The 24434-nt window shown below is 50.3% G+C and overlaps 1 protein-coding gene and 1 long non-coding RNA gene across 17 annotated transcripts in view; one reads left to right on the top strand and one right to left on the bottom strand.

Moving 5' to 3' along the window:
* Nucleotides 1-24434, bottom strand: part of TACC2 (transforming acidic coiled-coil containing protein 2) — a 234174-nt gene that overhangs the window by 77949 nt on the left and 131791 nt on the right. For 3 of the 16 annotated variants that reach the window (XM_038009649.2, XM_038009652.2, XM_038009650.2), the window contains exon 1: nucleotides 11045-11155. The exons of the other annotated variants lie outside the window; for them this stretch is intronic. In XM_038009649.2, the coding sequence (XP_037865577.2) occupies nucleotides 11045-11112 (68 nt within the window). In that variant the 5' untranslated portion in view covers nucleotides 11113-11155. Of the gene's footprint in view, nucleotides 1-11044; nucleotides 11156-24434 lie in introns of those variants that run through there. 16 annotated transcript variants of the gene reach the window in all.
* LOC140712431 (uncharacterized) lies at nucleotides 19925-24209 on the top strand. Its single transcript, XR_012094069.1, has 3 exons — nucleotides 19925-20052; nucleotides 22084-22378; nucleotides 23714-24209. It is a non-coding gene; the product is annotated as an uncharacterized lncRNA (long non-coding RNA).

The raw sequence follows: 24434 nt of genomic DNA, 5'->3' as shown, positions 1-24434 counted from the left end.
GTGACTATATCTAGTCAATAACAATGTGCTATATACTTGAAAATTGCTAAGAGTAGATTTTAAGTGTATTCTACACACACAAAAAGTAGGGGAAGTAATACACTAATTAGCTTGATTTAGCCATTCTACAATGGAATTTTTATTTGTCAACTAAAAAAAAAACAGGAGCACAGTGTTTCACAAACGTTTTATGCACCAATTCTTCTCCTGGTTCCCTAAACACTTACGTATTCTCTTTACCTACAGAATTATTTAGCAACAGAGAGGGAGATACGGTGTTAATTCCATTTCACTGACATCACAAATGAGGCCCTGAATGCCAGTCGTGTTAAGCCCATGGAGTCAGAGTGGGCACTGCCATGGAGTCGGAGTGGGCACTGCCATGGAGTCGGAGTGGGCACTGTCATGGAGTCGGAGTGGGCACTGCCATGGAGTCAGAGTGGGCACTGTCATGGAGTCAGAGTGGGCACTGCCATGGAGTCGGAGTGGGCACTGTGATGGAGTCGGAGTGGGCACTGTCATGGAGTCGGAGTGGGCACTGCCATGGAGTCGGAGTGGGCACTGCCATGGAGTCGGAGTGGGCACTGCCATGGAGTCGGAGTGGGCACTGTCATGTGTCCAGAAACCCAGGGCAGGTCCGCGCTGAGCAAGTGCCATTGCCCGCTAGCTATTTTTCTGGGAGGTATTGCCAAAGCGCTGCACTGTTCTTAACAGCAGAGCTTGCTGGCTAGGGCTGATCTGGGCAGGCTCTATCTTGGCAGTGCTGGCTGAGTTTACCAGGCACACCCTCAGCCTCCAGGCCACCTGTCTTGTTGGTCCAGGTAAAATACGCAGTCACAGATATGGACTGATAGTCGCACCCACTGGAAAAACAAAGAGGAAACAGAGAAACTACAATCAGGACAAAGAACCCTTGGACAGTCCACCAAGCCCTGTGGCATGACCAGGACAACAGGGATAGTCCCATCCCACAAAGGGAGAGAGAGAGGAGGCACCGGGCAGAAGAGCTCCACTGGCTGCAGCCTAGGCTTGGCTTGGCTCAGCCCAGCCCAGCCTAGCCCACTTCCCTGTCTATGGGAGCAGGTGGCTGCTGGCCTCAGGTCATGGAGCCTGGAACGTGCATGGGGCTGAGGGTAAGAGCTGTGCCCCAGAGAGGGGGCTGCCGTTCATGGTGTGTGCTCCATAGCAGGCTCAGTCACGCTCTTCCCTTATCTGTTACCAGAAAGGCTGGGCAGGAAGGGCATGGAGAAGGAAGACCTCTGGCTCCTGAAGTCCTGCTTCCCCTCATCTCACAAGGCAAGCGAAGGACCACCTTCCACAGACATGCTTTCCCTTCTTGCCTGGTGCTCTTCCCCACTGACCCCAGGGCCATCAGCAGCAGGGCTCCTAGGAACACAGTGCCATGTATGACCACACTCCTCCAGCCCCTTGCCTCTCCTGTGTCTCGTGTCACTTCTCTTAGGCTGTGCCCTGGCATGTAAAGACGCTCGCGACAAGTGCCAGACCTGGAAGTTGCCCCAGGGCAGGTTGCCTCCCATGGCCTCCCCAGTTAGGGCAGGAGACTGAGCTGAGCTATCAAGGGGCATTTGTGGACCAAGCCAAAGCCCAGAGCGTAGAGCCCGGCTCTCCTTTCAGGGCCCTCACCTCCCCAGCCTGGCTCTGGGAGGTCCCCTAGCAGCTGGAAGCCAGTATGTCTGTCAAGAAGGCTGCAGAGAGGATGAGGCAGCCCCAGGAAACCACAAGAGTAAGTCAGCTGTTCTAAATCAAAGGTGATTCTAAAAACCAAAAACTCTGATGCTTTGGGCTTTTTGGGGTTTTCTGGGGTGAGGAGAGCCCATTTTTCTAAAGCCATGCTAGCAATTACCCCTGGAGGAATCCCACCTGTCAGGCACAGGCGATATATGCCCTCTTTTCTCTAAGTCAGTTTGAATTGGTTTTTTTTTTCTACTTGCAACCAAAGGTACCCAAGCTGAGGCCACAGGCAAAGCCCGTCTGAGGATGTTCTGGGTGCAGCTCTGCCCAGAAACACCTCTTTTGGCCCCAGGCTCCTGGTCACAAGCCTTCACCTGCTCACACAAACTCCACCAGTCACTGGTTTGGGGGTCCAAATGCAGCGCTCTCACGCAGGGTCCAGAATGCCAAAGGGACGGCCTGCCCCTCACCCCCTGCCCTCCCCGGCTGCCTCTCGCTCACCCTCTGTGCACTCCTGGCCTTTCCTCCTGCCACAAGAGCCTGGTGCCGTGAGGGATGTTCCTCACTCCCCCAGCAGCCCCGCGCCCCAGGACGGCATCTTAGGGCCATTCACGAAAGGCAATGGGCAGTCACAGGATCCTCTTCTGAAAGAGGCTCAGCTGGGAAGTTCCATGCAGGGTCTAAATGTGCGCAGATGTTCTCCCTAAAGTAAAGCCAATAAAGCCAACCTCTCCCGCCTTCTTCCTGGAGGGAAAATACTTCCAGACCACTGTAGGCACCTCCCTTTAATGCAGAACAATGAACAATGTGCAGCTTCCACCAGGGGCCTGGATAAGTGGCACAGAGGAGCCACCGTGAGAGGCTGGAGCCCCTTGGATGTGGCTGTTTCTCAAGTACAGAGACCCCGATCTGAGCCCCATGAAGGGAGGTGCTGGCACAGGACTGCAGCAGCAAGCGCAGCTCCTCCTGGGTGGGCAGCAACAACAGACTGTGCCCTCCCGGCCTGATTCTCTCCCCAGCAGCAGCCGGAGAGCAGCCCAGGTATTTTCTAAATGTCAAGCTTCAACCTAGACCAATAGCATGCTGTAACCATGAGTCAAAACATAACATTAAGAGCCAGCAGTCACGGGTCATATCCCTGCAGCCTTGAGTACAATCTAGCTCATCTCTAGGGCTCTACATTCAGGCTTGGATGGTTTTAACTCAGGCCAGTCTCAACAGGTGTCGGGCACCGAGAGCCCATACATTTGTCCAACCACCTCTGGGCTTGCTGGGCCTCAGGAGGGGTCAGCTTTCTCTGAAGATGGCTACAACTATTTCCCATTGGGCTAAACACAGTAAACACCCACCCTCCTTGGAACCGACCTCTAGAACATCCCTAAGGAGCTACGTGGAGACAGAAAAGAAAAAAATACTTCAAAGCAAAGATACATGGAAGGGCCTGGGCCAAGGGCCCAAGGAGGCTCGTTTTTATTCCCAAATTAACCATCCACTGCATTTCCTCACTGGAGAAAGGATTTGCAATCTAAGCTGTTTCACCACGTGGGAAGAGGCCTCTGATCTGAATTTACCAAATGATACGTCCACCTACAAACATTTTCTTTTAGCGCACTGAAAGTTGAAGGGAAAAGATTAAAATGACTACCTGACTTACTTTGAATAATGACTAGCCGGAAAGACCTAAGTGATATTTCACAAATGATGTGCTGGGGGATTTAAAGCCTCTGTTATTTCTAAAATCCTGATGTTTCCAGTTCTAACATCCACAGACTCTGGAACTCCACAAACACCTTGGAGTAAGTGAAGCTGGAATGTTGATGGTAAACTTGGCCCAGCAGCTGGCCTGAGTTCCCGGCCCCATAAGGACACAGAGCCACTGTGACTGCCTGTCAGCAGGGCTCCAGGAAACCCTGAGCAGAGGGGCCACCCCACCCTGCCTCCACCCCCCTACCTCGGCCTCCACTGCTCTGCCCAGAGCCCAAGGCTTCTGTTTTAGGCAAGAAGAGCTGCATCCATCCACTTCCATTTAAGGAGAAAGCAGAGGAAAAGGCAAAAGCAGAAACTCAGAGGAAACAAGACCTTCTGAATAAGGAGGCAAATAGGTACAAAACCTGCAGGGAGGCCCACCACCCCCACTGGATTTATTGCACACCCACGGGGTGTACTGTACAAAAGACCCACCTTCCTTTGTAAAAGACCCACTGCTTTCCTTTGTAAAAGCTAAGAATGCAGGAACAAAGGTAATCTATTGCTCACGGCCACATGCCAGCCGCCTCACAAGCCCCGCAGCGCGTGCAGCAGACTCCTGGTCTACCCAGCCAGCAACTTCCTTGGGTGGAAGGACATAAAGGCAGGAAAAAAAGAGACCAGCCAAGGGATGGAACAGAAGATGCCCACTGAGGGGAGTGGATGGAGCGTGCTAAGTCTCTAAGGCCATATAGCGTTGTGTGTTCAAAGAACTGACAGGTGACCAGAGTCCTGGTGAACATCAGGCGAGGGGAGGAGGGGCGGGAGCCAGGTGGCAGGGCCTGGAGGCGCTAGCAAGGGGTTTGGATTTTAGACTAAAAGCAATGGGAAGCAGATACAGGTTTTAACCATGGAAGTCCAAGGATGTGGACTGTTCTAGAAAAAAGAGAGGTGAGGGAAAAGTGAAGATAAGACTTAATTACCACGGTCAGGCACAGTGGCTCACGCTTGTGATCCCAGCACTTTGGGAGGCTGAGGGGGGCAGATCATTTGAGGTCAGGAGTTCAAGACCAGTCTGGCCAACATGGTGAAACCCCATCTCTACTAAAAATACAAAATTAAAACCCCGTCTCTACTAAAAATACAAAAATTAGCTGGGCACAGTGGCGTGCGCCTGTATTTCCAGCTACTTGGGAGGCCAAGGCAGAAGAATTGCTTGAACCCGGGAGACGGAGGCTGTCGTGTGGCCGAAATCATGCCACTTCACTCCAGCCTAGGGAACAGAGTGAGACTCCGGCTCAAAAAAAAAAAAAAGACTTGATCATCAGGTTTCTGGTTTGAGCACCTGGGTGAATAAGATTCCAGGTGTTGAGATGAGGAAGAAGGGGGTGGGGCTGGGTTTGTTTAAAATGTACATTTGTCTTTGTTTTTGAGAGAAAGATGGTCATCACAGTTCTACGTTGAGCCTGAGAACTGGACATGTTGAGCCTGAGCTATCCAGGAGAAATCCAAGAGGAGATATGAAGTAAACAATTGAATTAAGGCTGGGCACAGTGGCTCATGCCTGTAATCCTAGCACTTTGGGAGGCCAAGGCAGGAGGACCACTTGAGCCCAGGAGTTCAAGACCAGCCTTGGGCAATATAGGGAGGCCCTGTCTCTACAAAAAAATTTAAAAATTAGCCAGGCATGGTGGCGTGCACCTGTATTCCCAGCTACTTGGCAGGCTGAGGCAGGAGCATCACTTGAGCCTGGGAGGTGAAGGATGCAGTGAGCCGTGATTGTGCCACTGTACTCCAGTCTGGGTGACAGAGTGAGACCCTGTCTCAAAAAAAAAAAAAAAAAAAAAGGAAAATTACAGTGCTCAGATGAGAGGGAAGGATATAAATTGCAGCATTATCAGCACATATTACTTAAGTCCATCAGCATAAATGAGATGTCTTAGAGAGGGAGAGAACAGAAAACAAAAGACTGCCAGGTCAAAGGGGACATAAGTCTGAGCCCTGTACCAACCATCCGTATAACCAGGAATCAGCAAACTACAACCTGCAGCCTGTTTTTAGAACTAAAACTTCACAGAACGTGTTTTCACAGAACATGGATTTACATGTTGTCTCTGGCTGCTTTTGAACTGTAACAGCAGAGATGTTGCACAAAGATCGAATGGCCCGGAAAGCCTAAAATATGTACTATGAGGTCTTTTACGGAAAGTTTGCTGACCCCTTAATTTAAACCATCCAGAGGACTCAGTTTCCTTATCTATAAAAGTCACCCACCTTGCAGGATTAAGGGATATAGTTATTTCTATAATGAAAAAAACCTAGCGCACAGACACGGCACACAAGAGTTTCTGCTGAATCTGAGCCTGCTCAGCGGGCTTTTCACTCCTGGTTTCAACACTGCGGCATCCAGCTCTGTTTCCATATTTGGCAATGGCGTTTAAATAGCACACACCTGCACTCCAGACACAACTGCTAAAGTGAATTTGTAAATATAAACAGAAATGTCATCTGAGCTACTGCTTCCAACACAGGATACGTGTAAGCAGTTCTGACTCAGTCAGTTCTTTGTAACCAACCAGTCTCCCCTAAACCGCTGTCCAACCTGAAACAAAAGCATCAGTCCATGAACAATTGGTTTTCACAGAACAATCGCTTACAATGCCTAAGTCCTCACCATTAATCTTAAAGGGAAGAAACAGAATTGTTCAGCATCGCTTGCTTACCCCAGAACACTGCCCTAGCTTGGGTAAATCCATTTGGCAAGAACAGCCAATCATGTTTCAGAATAAAGTTGTTTCCTAGGCAACCAAAAATCTAGCCACAGAAACAGGCTGTAGACAGTAGAAAGAAACACAGGGATGAGAATGGGAGGGTCGATGGAGAAGAGTGACCCAGAATCCACTGACCTTGATCTGATGTTTACCTGCAGTGCCACACTCAATCAGTATCCAAGTCCTAGCTGTTCACCCTATCCTCGACAGGGCACCCTGTCCCAGGGCCCCAGCCTGCATGGCCCCTCGGATGATTGGTAGCTACCCGGAGGACCTCGGAATATATTTGCCTTCAGCCCACCTAAGAGAAAGCCTCCAGGCAAGTACCACAGAGAAGATAGTGAAGGCCCAGGATCCTTACGAACATGGGCACAGGGCCACACTGGTGATATCTAGGAATAATGGCAGGGAAAAATGCACCTGAGTTTCCTTTGGGACTCAATCTCCCCCTCCCACTCTACAGATAATTTTGCAGCTTATTCTATTTTAGGGGAGAAAAAACTCTATTGTGTCCAACAGTAATAGTCAAAGTAAAATTTCCCTCCAGGAACTCAGAAACTGGCTGCAACCCACACTAGGAATGCTGTCATTTAAGCTAAAGGATTTAGCCAAGGGTTGTCCCAAGAAACAAAGCCTTGAAAAAGATCTATGGCTGGGTGCGCTGGCTCATGCCTGTGATCTCAACACTTTGGGAGGCTGAAGCGGATGGCTCACTTGAGCCCAGGAGTTCGAGACCAGCCTGGGCCACGTAGCAAGGCCCCGTCCCTACAAAAAAATTATTAGAAAAAAAAAAAATAGCTGGGCATGGTGATGTGTGCCTATAGTCCCAGCTACTTGAGAGGATGAGGTGGGAAAATCCCTTGAGTCCAGAAGGTCGAGGCTGCAGTGAGCTGCGGTCACGCTGTTACATATGAGCCTGGGCAACAGAGTGAGACACTGTCTCAAAAAAAAAAAAAAGAAGAAAAAAAAAAAAGATCTAATGAGAGCTGAAGAAAGATTCCTGCGTGGAGCCCCAGCAGCTGTTCCTGGCCTTCTGAGTGACGGACAGGCCGGCAATTTCAGGCACAGGGCATTTCCACTTTAGCAGTTTTCTGGCACTTATGTCTTTCTCGGAGTCTTTACAGACGTGGCATCTCACCTCTGAAAAACCCTGCAAGGCAGGAGGGGCAGGATCAGAGTCATCGGATTTTCTCTACAGCTCCCAAAGGTCAGGAACCACATGAGGGAAGGGACCAGAACCCCACTTCTAACCATAGGTGCGTGGAGAGCTCCAATCTCTCCACCTACTGTGGTGGTACCCGAGATCCTTCTTTTGCCTGGCCTCTCTCCAGCTACATCTGATCCCACCCACTTCTGAAATCTCAGCCAACTCATCAACTTCCCCAAAGTAGCTCCCAATCCAGCTTTCTTGTCTGTCTTGGCCAATGCCACTTCTTTCTCTTAGTTACCAGGGTATGAAACTTCCACTTTGTACTTGCCACTGTCTCTTCTCTTCCCTCCCCCATCTCGTCCATCACAGAGCCTGTTGCTTCCTCCTCCATCACTTGTCTCTCATCCACCCTGGCCCCTCTACTTCGATCCGTGGGTCTACAGAGGTATGGGTTTCCGTATTTGTGATCTGTTTTTCAGAGCCGAGGGACGTGCTCACTTTGAGAGTAGGGCAACAGTCGGGACAGGCCGACTTTGCCAACAGAACCAGCACTTTTGGTCTCTGATGATAATGGCCCCCTGGGTGGTTTTCGGTGGCCAGGATGTGGGGATTTGGTGGAAGCTGAGGGAACCCCTAAAACAGATGTCTCCAACTACACAAAGGACAAAGTACCTAATGCTGCCTCACTTAGCAGAAGCCGTACCACATGGGGCTGCCACAGAAGCAAAGGATGAACAGCAGGTCTGATCGATAGCTGCAGACCACATTTACTCAAAGTACTTCCTGTCCATTCCTGTGTCTCCTACCATCCATACTGAGAAATCAGTGTTTTCTGCGGGAGAATTCTCCCTCCCCTTGCTACCCATGTTTTATTTAGAAACAAATGGCCACTACTGCTACAAGAACTTCTTTGCCAGATAGAAAGGAGCAGTCAGAGAAGTGGCCAGCTGTTTCTCATGGACAGGATGGCGGGAAGACTGAACCAGCTCATGGCTTCTCAAATTTTGAGATGCCTACAAATCACCTGGGCATCTTTACAAGTCCCTGGATGAAAGGGAGATTCTGATTCAGCTGGTCTGGGTGAGGTTTGAGTCTCTGCGTTTCTAGCAAGCCCCTTCGGGAAGCTGATGCTGTAGTGTGTGGCCCACCCTGGGAGTAGCAAGGAACTGGTCACCACTTGCACCTTCATCCTCAGCCTTCAATCCCCAGTCCCATGGGACTTCTGCTGCTCCAATCTTGATGCTTGAGTTCTCAAAAGGAGAGATACAAAACTCGCTCCCTCCCTATGCCAATGCACTCCTGCATAGAATGAAGCTGTCAGCTGGAGCTACAAAAGCTGCCCAAAGGCACCCCAAACCTGCAATTGGAAGGAAAGAAATCTTAAAGCTAAAAAAAAAAAAAAAAAAAATCCTTCAGTCACTTCCAAATCCTCTATCTTTTGATTTCACTCTTACGCCATGGCCCTCCTTAAGCCAGTCTTTCACAGGGAACCAGCAGAGAAAAAGGGAAACATTCACTCTAGATTCCGGTTGTCAGGAGCTGGACCCCGCGGCAGGTGCTCACCTTGTGTTTGTCACCATCCCTGCAGCCCTGACAGCATCATCTTACAATGCAACCTCTTTCCTGCCATGGACCCCACACTCTGTTGCTATCTTGTGTATTATTCGCATGCACGCATTTTTAGCTGCACGGAAATACATACTACCAAGAAAGACCTGCGTCTGGGCAGAAAAGAGGCACTCTCCGAATATATATTTTTAAAACCTCTAGCCTGGAAAAGAGCACATCTGTAGTAGAAAAATAAGCCCCAGTTATTCAGAGAGCAGAGACGGGTTTTGAAGAGGACAGATGCTAGCAATGGCACTGGCCCCAAACACTTCCTCTCTCTCCATTTTTTTAGAACGAAAATGTTATGGGATGGAGGGTGGGATTTTGTGAATGAGTGAATATACTATCTTAAAGATCTATATTTAGAGACATTTCAGAGGCAGCAGTTCTAGGGAGAGAAGCCTCAGGCGGGTGCATATGGACCAACTCAACCGTGAAAATATTTGATAAGCAGCTTCCATCACAATGTGGTCATTCAGCCTGAAATTTTATTTAAACACCACTATTCCAGTGGGCAGAACCTTAAGGGACCTTATCCAAAAAGGCACAGTTACCTAACAGAAGCTCTCTAAACTCAGCCCTCACCTGACAGAATACTGATCATTTATTAACTCAGCTGAGCAAGAGGGCGGGGATGTTAGGGACCGGCGAGCTGAATTTCCAATGACTAAGGAGCACATTTTCCCAAATGTACAGTCACCTTGTCCTTTCTGTTTCCTAAGCTCTTTACTAGATAGGTCTGAGCTGTGAGAGGTCTAAGCTGTGAGAGCTAGCCAGTGCCTGTCACTGATTAACTCAATTCCACTATAGAGACTTGCAAAAAATAGGTTAAAAAGGTTCTTTTCTGCCTAGACTCGAGTTGTATTTCCATGCACCTAGCAATACTACACGTGCATGAGAAACAAGGCAGGCACAGCACAAGGATCGTGACATTTAAAAAGAAAATTCTCAAACACGATGTGCCTCCATTGTAAGACGATGCTTTCTCAAGCTACAGGGGTGAAGAGAAATGATGGGTGCACACCTGCTGCGAAGAATGATTCCCTGCTAAAGAGCAGGAGCCCAGAAAACCACAAGGCTCAGCCTAGCATTACATCACCACGCCGAGCCAGCTCCTCACTGAAGCCCAGGGGTCAGGGGACCAGTGAGGAAGTCCCCCACCTCGGGGCTCCATCCCTCCTACAACACACAGACCAATCCCCAGCATCTTTTAATCTACACATCCATGACTCTTAAGAATCCACCACTTTACTACCCCCACCCCAAGTCCCCAGAAAATACTCTTCTCTGAAACAGTCTTCTCTCTGGAAAAGGTGGGGGGAGGCAGGGGGCGGGCAGGTGAGGCTGGGAGGTCCACTTTGGATACAAGCCTGAGTTGCTGAAATGCGACCCGGCAGGCAGACCCATTCAATAAGCCCCATCGTCCAAACATGCCTGGTAGGTCATGGAGACGACCATAACAGAAACGTGAATTCTAATAAACACTCGGCCAGGATAAAGGCCACTTCTGAGCACGTTAGCTCTGTGGTTGAGAGAAAAGATCGGATTCCTGGATCGATGCACAGTCAAGCACTGCCTCCACCAATGACAGGACGGTTCGGCCCTTTACTAATAATAGCAAGCGGCCTTGTCCTCAGTGTTCACCAGAATGAGTATGTGGATGATGCTTAGGCTGACTGGACGGAACGTCCACCAGAGCACACCACGTTATCTGCCCAGCCACACGCGTAGCTGCCCGGAAACTGGGCTGTCTCGCCGGGCACGGAGCTGCCACGCTCATGGGTTCTTCCTAGGAGGAGGCAGTCGCTGATGCCTGGCTGTTCCCTTGCAGGAAATACCACAGTGCCGGGGGTGCAGAGGAAACATGCTGACGGCAGGAGAAGCCCCCGACCATGCACCCACCGCTGAGCGATCAAAACCGAATTCCTGGGAATCGTTTCTGCCCGCAGCAGTAACTTGGGGCTACCAGATGCTCCTCCCAGAGCAGTCACCAGGTAAAGCCTTGCAACGCTGCGGAGAACCCTAGGCCAGCCTGGGCTCCAGGCTGCACAGGCATTAGGAAAGGCGACACTAACAAAGCCCGGGCATCCTCTCCTCCTCCCCGGGAGGCTCGGGGCGGCCCGGGCGGAGCACTTACATTGCCTCGGAAGCCTCCAGGTTCAGGTCGCTGGCTGGGGCTGGCTGCAGGGACTGCGACCCTCCCATCCTCGCTGTGCCCTGGCGTGCAAGCTAGCTGCGAGTGGGGCCAGCGTCCTGGCGCGATTCCTGCAGCCGGGAGCCGGGGCGGGCCGGCCGGCGGCCGGGGTTGCTGCACTGCAGAGGGGAGCAGCTGCGGGCATCCGTGGCGGCGGCGGCGGCGGCAGGGAGCTGCGACTCGCGGCCCGAGCCGGGGCCCGGGGGGCGAGCGCCACGGATGTGTGCGCGCGAGTGTGGCCGGCGCGCGCCCGAGTGTGGCCGGCGTGCGCGGCTCTGCCCGGGGCGTGCGGGTGTGAGCGTGAGCGCCGGTGTGGTCCGAAAGGCTCTTCTCTTAAACCCCCCGGCAGCCGGCTCCTGTGTGTGACACGATGATGTCATCATCGCCGAGCAGCCCCAACGCCTGCATCTTCACAAAGCTCCATCGCGGGCTCCGGAAACCGGGCTGGGGGTGGGGAGGCGAAGACCCTCCCTCTGCCCCAGCCCCTCCCGCCTCGCCGGGACCGCCCGCATTGTGTAGCTTTGAAATGCAAACGAGCCGCGGCCCGGGAGCTGGGGCCCCAGAAAGGAGGGGCGTGGTGGTCGGGTGGGCTGACCACAGAGAGTAGGGGGCTCAGCCCTGCTGGCTCATCCCTCCAGGAAGGAGGAAATGGTCTCTCCCGGCCCAGGACCAGGGGGACGGTTGGAGGAACAGGTAAACAGGCTGCAGCGGGCCGCGGGAGCGACGCTGGCAGAGACGTGCGCCCTTTTCCACCGCCGGCTTCTGCCTTCTTCAGGCCCTGGGCCCTGGAGGCAGCTAAGGTCTGTACCAGGGAGAGTTGCGGGGCCTGGCTCTCCCCTCACAGCCAGCCCGGGCCTGGCCTCCAGGGACCTTTGCACCGCATAGTCTGCAGGGCTTGGGGCAAGCTAGGGAGCAAAAGGTACTGGGCCTGCGAGCGGGCTGGGGCTGCAACACCATCTTTGGCCACCAAATGAGCTCCACAAAGCCAAGCCCTGTGCAAAGGCTCACCCTAAACAAGCAGACGCCTGGCCAGCTGAGCCGCCCAAGGCAGACCCCTAATGCAGCATGTGTGTACAGGGCAGAGGCATTTTCCGTGACATGCATCGGCTCAGCTCTGTGATTCTAAACGGGCTGGGCCTGGAGGAATGTCCGTGATACCCCGTCACCAAGCTCCCAGTGCCCAGCGCCATTCTGTGGCTGGCAGCATATCACCCACCCACCAGCAGCCAAATCCCCAAATCCCCGTCCCTGGCCTGTGGCTGGCTGGGAAACCCTCAAGGCTTGAGCTCCTGAGGCACTTCACTGAAGGCTGCTGGAGAGAGTTCATCATCTCTGCATAGGTACAGGAGGTTTGGGGCACACCTGGGAACCCCACCGTCCCCGTCATGCTGTACATTCAACACAACCGCTTCCTGCGCTGCCAGCCCAGACTCACAACTGAATTCAAATGGAACCTCTGATGGGTACATGGAAGACTCTTCCATATTTTCCCAGCTTTTCTTCACCCATAGGGCGGTCAGCCTAAAATGTATCTCAACTGTGGCCAAAAGCAAAAGAAGATAAAAACAAAATTGTTCAAAGCATTTTGAAATTGCCTCCAATACACCGTTTTCTAGCGACGTGGCCAAGGACGTTTGGATGGGCTCTTTTGATACTGACACTCGAGGTCACGGTAGTTCCAGAGCTTCACGGGGACTGACTTTCCACTGCTGCTATTCAGTATCAGTGTCAAACAGAATGCCAGAGGATCAACATCATTCTGTGGGATGTAACAACATGAAATTTCCAGGAAACATTGAGAAGGTTTACTTTTGCATTTATATGAAAATAGCTAATGATTATGTCAATCTTGCAGGGAAGGTAGCTGTCAGGGGTGGCGTGATGAGGCGTGCTCTGGAAAGCACCTCCCGGGGAAGCTGTCACTCATTGTCAGCATTGGGTGTCACTTGGTGGCAAGGATCCTGCAACCTGTTCATCCTGTCATCATTCTCAGCACCCTGGGGGTTTGTTTCGCTGTCAGAAAACAGACCTCTTGGGCTCCATATGCAGGTGAGGGCCCAAAGAAGCTTACCACGCAGAGCTGAAACATTGGTAAGCTCTAACCTGGGCTGGTACTGTTCTGAGGAAAGTGGCCCTTTCCCTGGGCACCTAGGGACTGGCCTTCAGCCAAGCCTGGTACTCAGAAAATACATGAGGAAAAAATGAGGAACCACAATTAGAACTCATCTGCCAACTTTTAAAAACATTTTTCAGATGATGTCCAAAAGCACAAAGCCATCTAAATGTCCTTACCCTGAGTAGGTAGAGGTTCTGCTGCAATAACAAGATAGGGTTTGAAATGAGACCGGAGTTCAAATCCTGACTTCTCCCTCATTAGCTGTGTGGCCTGAGCCGACTGTTTAACCATACTAAACCTTATTTCCTCGGCTGACAAAAGAGGAAAAGCATCTATTTTGCAAGGACATTGGAAAAAGTAAGTTAAATACCATCTATTAATGCCCAGGACCAGGATTCTTCTTTATAAGAAAAAAATTTCCCCCAAGTATAGTACCATAAAGGAAATTAAGGCAGCATTAAAGTGAAGTGCTTTTACGTAGAATCCCAACAACTGAAAAGCTATGACATAGTGACAGGGTATATTACTTAGTGGGACAACAGCATCTCACTGTTGTCAGAAACACAGTCAAGAACCAGGAGGGGGGCTGGGCACCGTGGCTCACGTCTGTAATCCCAGCACTTGGGGAGGCCGAGGTGGGAGGATTGCATGAGCCCAGGAGTTCAAGACCAGCCTGGGCAACATAGTGAGACCCTGTCTCTACAAAAAATAAACAAAATTAGCTGGGTGTGGTGGTGTGTAACTGTGGTCCCAGCTACTCAGGAGGCTGATGTGCTTGAGCCCAGTAAGTTGAGGCTACCAATGGACCCCGAGCTGGTAATTAGCCCGAGCACACACACTCAGTGAGCAATGATCGTGCCACTGCACTCCAGCCTGGGTGACAGAGCGAGCCCCTGTCTCAAAAAAAAAAAAAAAAACAGGAGAAAAACAAATAGAATGTGGGCACCATTACAGTCAATGCAACTAAAACCCATGCATGATTAGTTTGTGTAAATTATTTATGGAAGAGTCTCTCAGACCCCCGTTGAAGACGTTTTGATGCTGACTTCACAAACAATTTAAAACAAAGCTGGTGATCTAGTAACTCGGCCTACAGCAAATGTAAAGCTGAAGAAAATGAGGGAGAATGAGCAGAGAGGGAAAGGGCTATGCTATGGACCAAATGCTTGTGCCTCCCTCCCAGATTCATGTGTTGAGGCCCTAATCCCTAGGGGGATGGTATTTGGAGGTGAGGCTTTTGGGAGGTAATTAGAATTAGATTACGTCATAAGGGTGCCCTCGAGATGAGATTATACCTGTATAAAAAGAGAAAGAGACACAAGACCCCCACTCCCAACCCTCCTTCTCTGCTGTGTGAGGCAAGAAGGTAGCCATCTGCAAGCCAGGAAGAGAGCCTTCCTCAGGAGCCCAACCATGCCGGCACCCTGATCTCAGACATCCAGCCTCCAGAACTGGAAGAAATCAATGTGTTCTATTTAAGCCACCCAGGGAACCCCACCACTCCTAAGCATGGCCCTAATGAGACCCTGAACTCAGCCCCTGGGGGCCTTTAGACCACAGTCCACATATTCTAGGCCCCCGAAGGTCATAGCCTGCTTAGACAGGCTCCACTGCAAACCTTCCTACTGAAGTCCCCAAAGACACCCTAGAAACCTGGATAAATCAAGGAATGCATCCATCATTTCTAAAAAGCAGTTCAACATATATTAATGCACCTATTGTGTGCCTGGCCTATAAGTGGAAACCAGTTTATTCTCACATTACTTAGTGACACCTACCAGAAAGAGCAGCAAACCTCACAAATCCCTGTAGCCAAAAGATAAACCATGTAATGCAGCCTCTTCAGTCCCATAGAGGTTCAAGGGACTGAGCCATGGTCAGAAACTGCGAGTAGTTTGAGACCCCTCTGATACCCCAAGAAAAACAAACGTGAGTGGCTCCACCTTTGCCTCTGGCCTCAGGGAGTCTCCAGTTGCCATAGCAGCGAGACTCTCCAAACACTACCATTGGACCCCGAGCTGCTAATTAGCCCAGCACACACACTCAGGAAAGTAGGTCAGATCACAGAGAAACCCATCTGGAGGAGCTAAGAATGTAAACACAGATGGAGAACAGGGCTCCTCCAAGCCCTGGGTCTTCACCACCACCCACTACACCATGGTGGGGAGTGGAGGGAGGCTGGACAAAACCCCAGCGACTTCTCTTCAGGGAACCAAGCTTGAGACCGGCTCTGGGCTGTCTCTGAGAGTGTTATCTTGTTACTCCACCTGAGGCCCCGCGCATCCAGCCCCACGTCACACAACTCTGCACCCAGTAGTTCCTGAACACCTGAGCCCTGCACCGAGCTAGGCACGCTCACTGCCTTGCCGAAAATTCGAAGAGCTGGGAAGCTGTGTGGCCTGAATGCAGCACCCACACATCAACATGAGCAGGGTACCTGTGAGCAGGGACAGAGCCTGGGCTCAGGCAAGAATGGCATGGTGCCAGGCTTTCTCTACCCAGGCGTCACAGTCCCAGGATGGATGCTCTTTCCTGGGCTTTGGGGACACGCTTCCACATCACTCAGTCTCGTTCCAAAGGTTGTCCACTGCCTTTGCAAAAAATTCCCCATTCAGCCTCCTGGCTTTGATTCGGCATTGGAGCATGGCCAGGTCCTCACCGTGGCCTCACTGCTGAGGAGCTGCCCCCTCCTCAACTTCTCCATCTCTCTCAGTTCCTCCAAAAAAATCACATCCCAGCTCTCCCAACTCCCCGGAGGGGTCTGCTCCTTGCCAGCCCCCAGACTTTTCTTCCCAGTCCCTCGGCTGCCTGCACATTGATGCCTTGGTGCTTTCTTGCCTTGTCAGAGTCTCAGGTGTGTCTGTGTCTTGTGTCTCTGCTCTCCAGCCATGCAGGGTGCCCCAAACACAGCCAGAGCCCATAAACACATGCTACACGAGACCTCAGAGGACGGGGAGAAGGTCCTGGCAAAACTCTGTCTTATGATGAATAGAGAAAAGGCAGAAGATGGTTGCGTTTGTTTATCTGCAGCGGTACAGATATCCTGTTAACCTCTTACAGGCCAGCAATGAAATCTCACATGCTCACCTTTGGGAGTCTGAGTGGTTTCTTGGGTTTAAGCACAAGTTTCAGTGAAGCCCCATCTTTTCCAGAAGGTTCCCTTGTTCTCTCCTTGCAAAGGGCTGATCTATTTACGGCATCTCTTTCTACCACCTTCACCATATTTACACCTGGGACCTTTCAGAGTTCTTCACAAGCAAGGACAGCTCTACAGGTGAGTCTTCAGGGGGAAAAAAACTGTCGATTCAGTTATGACAGAGGCAGAGGACTGGGAATTTTACTATTAGACCCAGGGAGGTAACCCAAATGTGCTAGAAAAGAAGACAGTAAAGAGAAATGAGACTCACTTTTGTTTTTTGGGTTTTTTTTGAGACAGAGTCGTGCTCCGTCGCTCAGGCTGGAGTACAGTGGCGCAATCTCAGCTCACTGCAACCTCGGCCTTCTGGGTTCAAAAAATTCTCCTGCCTCAGCCTCCCGAGTAACTGGGACCAAAGGTGCATGCCACCACGCCTGGTTAATTTTTGTATTTTTTAGTAGAGATGGGGTTTCGCCATGTTGCCCAGGCTGGTCTTGAACTCCTGGCCTCAAGTGATCCGCCTGCCTCGGCCTCCCAAAGTGCTGGGATTGCAAGTGTGAGCCACCTGTAATCTTGCAGCCAGTTGAGATTCACTTTTATTTTTAAATTAAGAATTCAGAATATATTTGTAATCTTTGATATCTATAGGAAGGAAGGAAGAAAGGAGGGAAGGAGGGAGGGAGGCCAGTCCCCAAAATCTCAGGGCTATACAAAAGTTATTAACATTAAGAATTCTCATCACATATGAAAAAAAAATCAGTAACACAAATACCATGTTCAAAAAGACTAAATAAGATTCTCAAAATCTTCCTTTCTTCACCAAATTAATTCAGCCCTCTTTTTCTTAAACATACCATTGCTGGCTTGATATTTCCACTCTTTTGAGATGGAAATCGTAGGAGACACTCGTGAGGTAGCTTTTGAGAGAATATACCCTACCTAATGTCAAAAACGACTTAAGCTCACAATTCAAGAGAACAAAGAAAATACAGGAAGAAAAGGTGGGTAAAAGCCAGAGGGAGTCAGGTGAGCCTGGAAGTACTGACGTAAGCTCTTGCAGGAGTGGGGAACGAGTCTGGCTCTAAGTTTCCCAACAGCCAAAGCAAAAAGGGCAACAACTATGACCAGTTACATGATTCACAAAATCCGACAGGTTAAAAAAACAAAAAAAAAAGACCATCCCACGGATGAGCAGCTTCTGTTGTGACTTTCTGAACACGCATTCTCCCACAAGCCCTTCACCAGGTGACTGTACGTATATGGTGGCTGATGCCTTCAACAATATCCTCCCACCAGTATTCTTCCATATAGCTATGTCAGCAAGCATGGCAGGGGCTCCTCAGCTCTCCTGGCAATCAACAAAATCCAAAAACTACAAAGTTCCCAGGATGCGTTTCTAGTCCCCCCATCCTACACTAAGGGTCCCCACCACTCAAGTTTCCATGCTAACAAGGTTACATAAGAGAACACAAAGGGCAGCATTAGGACAACGTCATCAACAAAGTAACCATTTATAGACTTGATCCTCCCTCACATGCTCCTCCTGTCTTCACAAGTCTATTTTACTGTATTTTATTTGAGACAGGGTCTCACTCTGTCACCCAGGCTGGAGTGCGATGGCGCAATCTCAGCTCACTGCAGCCTCGACCTCCTCGGCTCAAGCGATCCTCCCGCCTTAGTCTCCTGAGTAGCTGGGACCACAGGCATGTGCCACCATGCCTGGCTAATTTTTTGTAATTTTTGTAGAGATGTGGTCTCACTATCTTGCCCAAGCTGGTCTCGAACTCCTGGGCTCAAGTGATCCACCCACCTTCTCCTCCCAAAGTGCTGGGACTACAGACGTGAGACACTGCACCCAGTCATGTCCTCACAAGTCTAGTCTTTGAAAGTCTCTTGCTGATTGAAGGAGCAAATATACAGTGCCAACAGCCAGAAGGCAAAACTGCAAACCTGGAAGAAGGAGGAGGATGTCATGGAGTCAATTAAAGTGACACCAGAGAATTGCTCAAAACCTACCCCAAAGCTATAAGAAAGGGCAGCTGGCACAGTCAGACCTGTGAGCAACTGAAGAAGAGAAACTCAGCCAGGATGAGGACAGAAGGTGGCTTCAAAGAGAGAACGTGAAGATGAAAGAACCAAGAGAAGCCCTCAGAACTGTTTATGAAAGAGTGACCCTGTTGCTTAAGCTGAAGTCAGGTGTGAAGTGAAGAATATGCAGCATTGAAAATCTGGCAAAAAAAAAAAAAAAAAAATTCTGCCCAAATCCTTTGTTCATTCTAAGCATTAACATGTGGTTACCATTAAAATCTACATTTTGTTAAATATAAAATAAAATCATTTTCATAATTTTTCATTTCTTTTCAGAGTGAAGTCTTAAAAACGTTTTTCGCACTACTGGCCGGGCACGGTGGCTCACGCCTGTAATCCCAGCACTTTGGGAGGCCAAGGCGGGTGGATCACGAGGTCAGGAGATCAAGACCATCCTGGCTAACATGGTGAAACCCCATCTCTACTAAAAATACAAAAAATTAGTCAGGCGTGGTGGCGGGCGCCTGTAGTCCCAGCTACTCAGGAGGCTGAGGCAGGAGAATGGTGTGAATCTGGGAGGCAGAGCTTGCAGTGAGCCGAGATCGCACCACTGCACTCCAGCCTGGGTGACAGACTGAGACTCCGTCTCAAAAACAAAACAAAAAAAAAGTTTTTCCCACTATTACCATAAAACTTTTGATTTACTAAGTGGACTCATTTTAAGTGGCCTTTCTCAGTTAACAGTTTCCTTCAGAAAACCCAGATGTCCTTCCTGTAACTACCTTTACAAACTGGGTTTAAGATCACAGGCGAAAATCAAGAGGGTGGCCCACAGCAGACACGTGGCCAAATAAAATCTCAACCTCTAAAGTTCAGGCTGCTACTTCGAAATAAAGCCCAGTTCCATTCTAAACCTGGGAAGATAGAGCCAACACTCTCACCTAAGCCAGGTGACTGCATCTGTCTAGGATCAAAAACATAACCAGTGGTAGACATCTTTCTTCTCGGGAAAACTGTTTCCAGGAAGAACAGAAAATTCAGTAAGCACCACAAAAATATTCTGGTTCTTGTTTAAAGAGGCTTAATATTGCATTTGGTTTGAATGCTGATGTGTTAATCCACTGAGTTCCTCTACGGTTTAAAGTCACTGGTTTTAGAGGCTACTTTGTACTAGGAATAAAAGGCCTTTTAAGGAAAACATTTGGGTGTCAACAGAGATGGGGTCTCCCAGCTGCCAAAATCAACAGCAAGCTGGTTTCTGAGTCCAGACTGGAGAAGCAGGTTGGGAAGGGCAGATCTGCGCCTCTGTGGTGGGAGGGGCTCCCCTCCGTGGCCCAGTGGTGGAGATGCTTCCAAGATGAAAGTACAGAAAGCAAACGCAGAATCTCCACGCCTCTCGTCCTTCCCTCATTTTGAGCGAGACAGCGGCTACCTGAGACCGCCCTGGGGTGAATTTGCTGCATCTGGGGTCAATTTCTTCCCACGCCTGCCGGCAGCAGTCGAGACAGAAGCTGGCACACGGCTGCCCTACTTGTGAGCCAGGCAGCAAAAACCAGGCGCTGAGGATCAGAACTGCTGACTCAAGGCTCCATGAAGGAACAGAAATCCAGAAAGCCAGGACAGAAATAGCATCCATGAGCATCTATTGATAGCATGAAGTCCGTGGGCAGAGTAAGTGAATGAGCGTGTCCGCGTGGGTGGGTGTGTGTGCGCCTGCATGTGTGTTAGCAAGCCCTAAAAATATTTCCCTTTTTCCATAACCATCTGAGAGGCCCTGTCGGTATAATTCCCTCTACATCCTGCCTAACTGTGGCCAGCTGCAATTAATATATAATTGTGTCTGAAGATAAGAGATTGTTTTTCCTAAATTCTCAGATCTTTAGCAGTTGATGTGTACATGGGAAGAAAATCTTCCTGTGACAATAGACTGACCAAATTCCTGCTTCATCTTTGCTGAGCTGAGGAATTGTTGTGAGAGAGAGCAGGACACAGGCATGACAAGGTTTCCTAACAGCTTGCAGAGGCTATTAGGCATCAGTTTGGCAAAAAATAAATGCATGGCATATTTACATATTTTTCTGCATCTCTTTAAACTATTATACCAGGAAGACATGAAGGGTTGCTACTTCACATAAGCATTTCCCCTGTGCAGTGACTGCCTGCCTCGGAACCTACCTGTGCCGAGTGTATAAACCCACTTTATACACACACCCATGCCCCAGTATGTGACGGCTCCTTTGTCCTAGCAGCAGCAAGTTTGGCTCCAAGAGGGAGCCTGGCCCGGCATCAGGCCCTTGGAAGCCCTAAATAACTATGGGCGTATGAATGGAGAAATGGGTAGACAGAGCTGTACTTGCAGACACAGAGGAGAAAGGCAAACATCCGAACTGTTTCCAGCTGAGGCCAGGGCTGAAGGCAACTCAAGGAGGTCCTCCCTAGGATGAGCCCTTCCAGGGCTGCAAAGAGACCCCAGGTACCACATGCAGAGCCCAGAGCCAGTTCCCCAGTCTCCCTGACCTCAACCATCTCCCTAGCAGCAGATCTTGTTTGTTTTTGTGATTGGGGGGCCGGGGGGAGGAAGACAGGTTGGGTGCTCGGCAATAAGGTTTGAATTAAACTCTCTTCCTCAGACACTTAAGTCAAAAAGATGAATAGAAAGCAAGGGACATTTTTCACTCACTGGCATCCTTAAGCTGACCCTGACAAGTTATTAGGCCTCTGTGCTTCCGTTTTCTCATCTGTGCAATGAAAATAATAACAGTTCCTCTTCCATGACATGGAGGTTGCAAGGTTTAAATGAGATAATATGTGAAAAAGCCCAAGGTACTGCAGTGCCAGGCATACAACAAGTGCTCAATACATGTTTAGCTGTGGCTGCTGCTGTGGCTGTTTTGTGAAAAAACAAGAAATCACGTTGGCCTAAGGAGGACTTGGTGTCCCTGCTTCACTGACTCTCACAGCATCTCGGAGACCCCAAGCCCGAGGTCTTCAATCAGGCAGAGGAGTTAGAGGCTGGAAGGCTCCCTGGAGGAGTCCACAGATATGAGAGGACCCAACCCAAATGGTTCCCACCACAGCTTTGGCCTCAGAGCTTGGGACCTCAGCCAGTGTTCTGACTTTGCTGGGCTTCAGCTGTCCCATCTATAAAATGGGCACAGTAAGAATATCTCCCTGACAGGGCTGTTACGCACATTAAATGAGATAAAATATGTATCGGGCCAGGCTCTATGGCTCATGCCTGTAATCCCAGCACTTTGGGAGGTGGGAGGACCACCTGATGTCAGGAGTTTGAGACCAGCTAGGCCAACATGGTGAAGCTCTGTCTTTACTAAAAATACAAAACTGAGCCAGGCGTGGTGACCTACACCTGTAATCCCACCTACTCAAGATGCTGAGGCAGGAGAATCGCCTGAACCCAGGAGGCAGAGGCTGCAGTGAGCCGAGATCACACCACTGCACTTCAGCCTGGGAGACAGAGCAAGTGAGACTCCATCTCAAAAAAAAAGAAAGAAAGAAAGAAATATATATATATCAAATGCATGGCTCTCAGTGCCTGGTACATAGAAAGTACTCAATAAAGGCCAGATGTCATCACAAAAAGGAAGTAAGAAAACTACAGCCACTCTGTGATGCTCCAGGGAGAACCTGAAACCCAATCCCAGCCAGAGCCTATGACATTGCTCTCCATCCTTTCTCCACAAGGTCCCAGCTCCCACCCTGAGTCCTGCCAAACAGCGCTGCAACAGTCAGTGTTCCGGCCACAGAGAGTGAGGACGCAGGATGGCTCAGCCCACTTCCCCAACTACGTCAGTCTGGACAGATGTCTCAGGCTGTTTTGGCAGAGGCACTGCAGGTACCACGTGCCAACCTCGGGACAAGCTGCCTCCTCTTGGAAATGAAGCAGGGACAATGCACCAGGGAATCATATCATCAAGTCAGCCGTGTCAACACGCGTTTATGGAATGGAATGGAATAGAGTATCACTGCAGCCCACCAAGTAAGGGACGTTCCATGTCAATCATGGACACACATGGGGTTAGTCTGTGTGTGCTGGCCACAATGTTAAGCTTCTCCCTGTGGTGTCAGCAAAGCCACTCTGGCCAGGCTGCAGGTCCTCCAACCTGGAAGACTTCCCCATTTCATTTTTGTTTGCTTATTTCTTTTTGTTGTTGATCTTCCATCCCTCTTTAAGAAATCATTCTGATTTTGTTCATCGGCTTTCAGCCCCATTATCTAAACCCAAGAAAGGTAGGCAGGACCCTGTAATTCTTTCTGCAAAGCCAGGAAATGATGCTCAGTGAGATAGTATTTAGACAGAGATGGGAGCAGGGACACCAAGGTGGGGCACAAGGTGGGCAAGTCATCCCCAAAGAGCCACCATCCCTTGCCTCTTAGCCCAGGAGAATACTCCAAGGTCTCCGTGTTTGGTGGAACCACATGGGGAATTACACCCTCGCCTGGGCCCCAGCCTTGGGCAGTAAGGGGAGGAAATGCTGGTGCCAAGCCCAAAGCCCTGGGCAACTTGTCCCACCAAGCCCCTGCCCAGCCACAGCCCAGCCTGGGAGTAGTCATCTCTGCAGTGTCAGCCTCAGACAGAGTGTGGCCCACGTTGCAGGGTCACCACTGTATCCCCAGCACCTGCCTTCAACCTTGCACAGAGCAAATGCTCAATCAATGTTGGTGAATGGATGAATGCAAGGCACAAAGACAGACCCAGGTCCCCTCCATCCCCATGGCCACTGCTTTAATTCAGGCCACCACTGTCTCCCACCTGGACCACAGTAACAACTTCCACAAGGCCCTCTGACCTCTGGCCTCTCCTGCACCCACCCTCCTCCTCACCACCAGAGGTATTTCCCCAAACTAAATTCCACCCTGACTCTCCCCTGCTTGAAAAGAGAAGACATGTTTCTTTGCACTTCTTGGGCACCAGCAAACTCCCCAGTCCAGCTGCAGGCCCCTCTAAATCTGAGGACTATGGCCACCTTGGTTGCTCACCCTGCTGCTCTGTCCAAGACTGCTGTACCTCCCTCCAGTCCCTTCAGTTCCTCCCTGACCTGTTGCCTGAATCTGCCGGGCCTCGGCACACCCCAAGCTTTGGCACATTTGGTTCCTCTTCCCTGAAGCACTTTTGCCCTTCTTTACTCTCAGCAAACACCTAGTCATGTTGTAAAACTCAGTGGTGATGCTGCCTCCTCTGGGAAGCCCTCCCAACTTCTCCAGGCAGAGTCAGGTGCTCCCTTCTCTTGAGGTCTTTTGTTCTCAGCTCTGTTGGAGAGTTTATCATGTTGTATTATGTTAAGTTTATCATGTTGTATTTTTCTGTTTCCAGAACAGCTGTCTGTCTGCTTCCTTTTCCCCATCACTGCTGGGAGCAGGGGGAATGTGAATTCAGTGCCTCCTACTTGTCAAACACTGAGCAACATTCTTCATATATATTTACTACTCACAATAACCCCCAAGAGGTGGGTACCACTAGCCCCACCTTAAAGATGGGTAAACCAAGGCTCAGAGTAGTCAAGTAACTTACGCCACATCACACAGTTGGTAAATAGGCATGTCTTTCCAACTTCATGCTCCTTCCTCTGCGCCACATTCTGAAGAGTCCGTGGCACAGAATCAACCGGGATGTATCTGCTGAGACGCTGGCTGGCGGGATCAAAATAATGCAAACAAAGCAGAAGAGAGGACCGAGGAATACTGCACGACTCCACCCAGACTCCAGTGCTCAGCAGGTCCTTCTCCTGCCAGCCAAGCATTAAAGAAACTGACTCATCAACACGGGGCGGCACTCCGGCAAGGTGGAGTCCCGAGCCACACATGCTCGTACCATATCCCATCCCACCCCACCTCCCTGGGCCCTGCCTCCCTTGGTTTGGAGGTCTATTTCTCTACCTCCTTTGGGGCACTCTGTGACCGGCCGTCTCCTGGTCACCCCTCTTTCTGCACCTCCACTGGGTCTGAGGGCTCGAGAGTACGCACTTGGCTTGGAAGGACGCAGCCTCCTGGAGTGCAAGCACCTAAACCATCAAGAGGCAGCCGAGGGCCATCCC

Source organism: Chlorocebus sabaeus, chromosome 9 (genome assembly GCF_047675955.1).
Source record: "Chlorocebus sabaeus isolate Y175 chromosome 9, mChlSab1.0.hap1, whole genome shotgun sequence".
In the NCBI taxonomy this organism is placed as follows: Eukaryota; Metazoa; Chordata; class Mammalia; order Primates; family Cercopithecidae; genus Chlorocebus; species Chlorocebus sabaeus.
The sequence above is the reverse complement of the archived record's forward strand: the minus strand, read 5'-3'. Positions and strand labels throughout refer to the sequence as shown.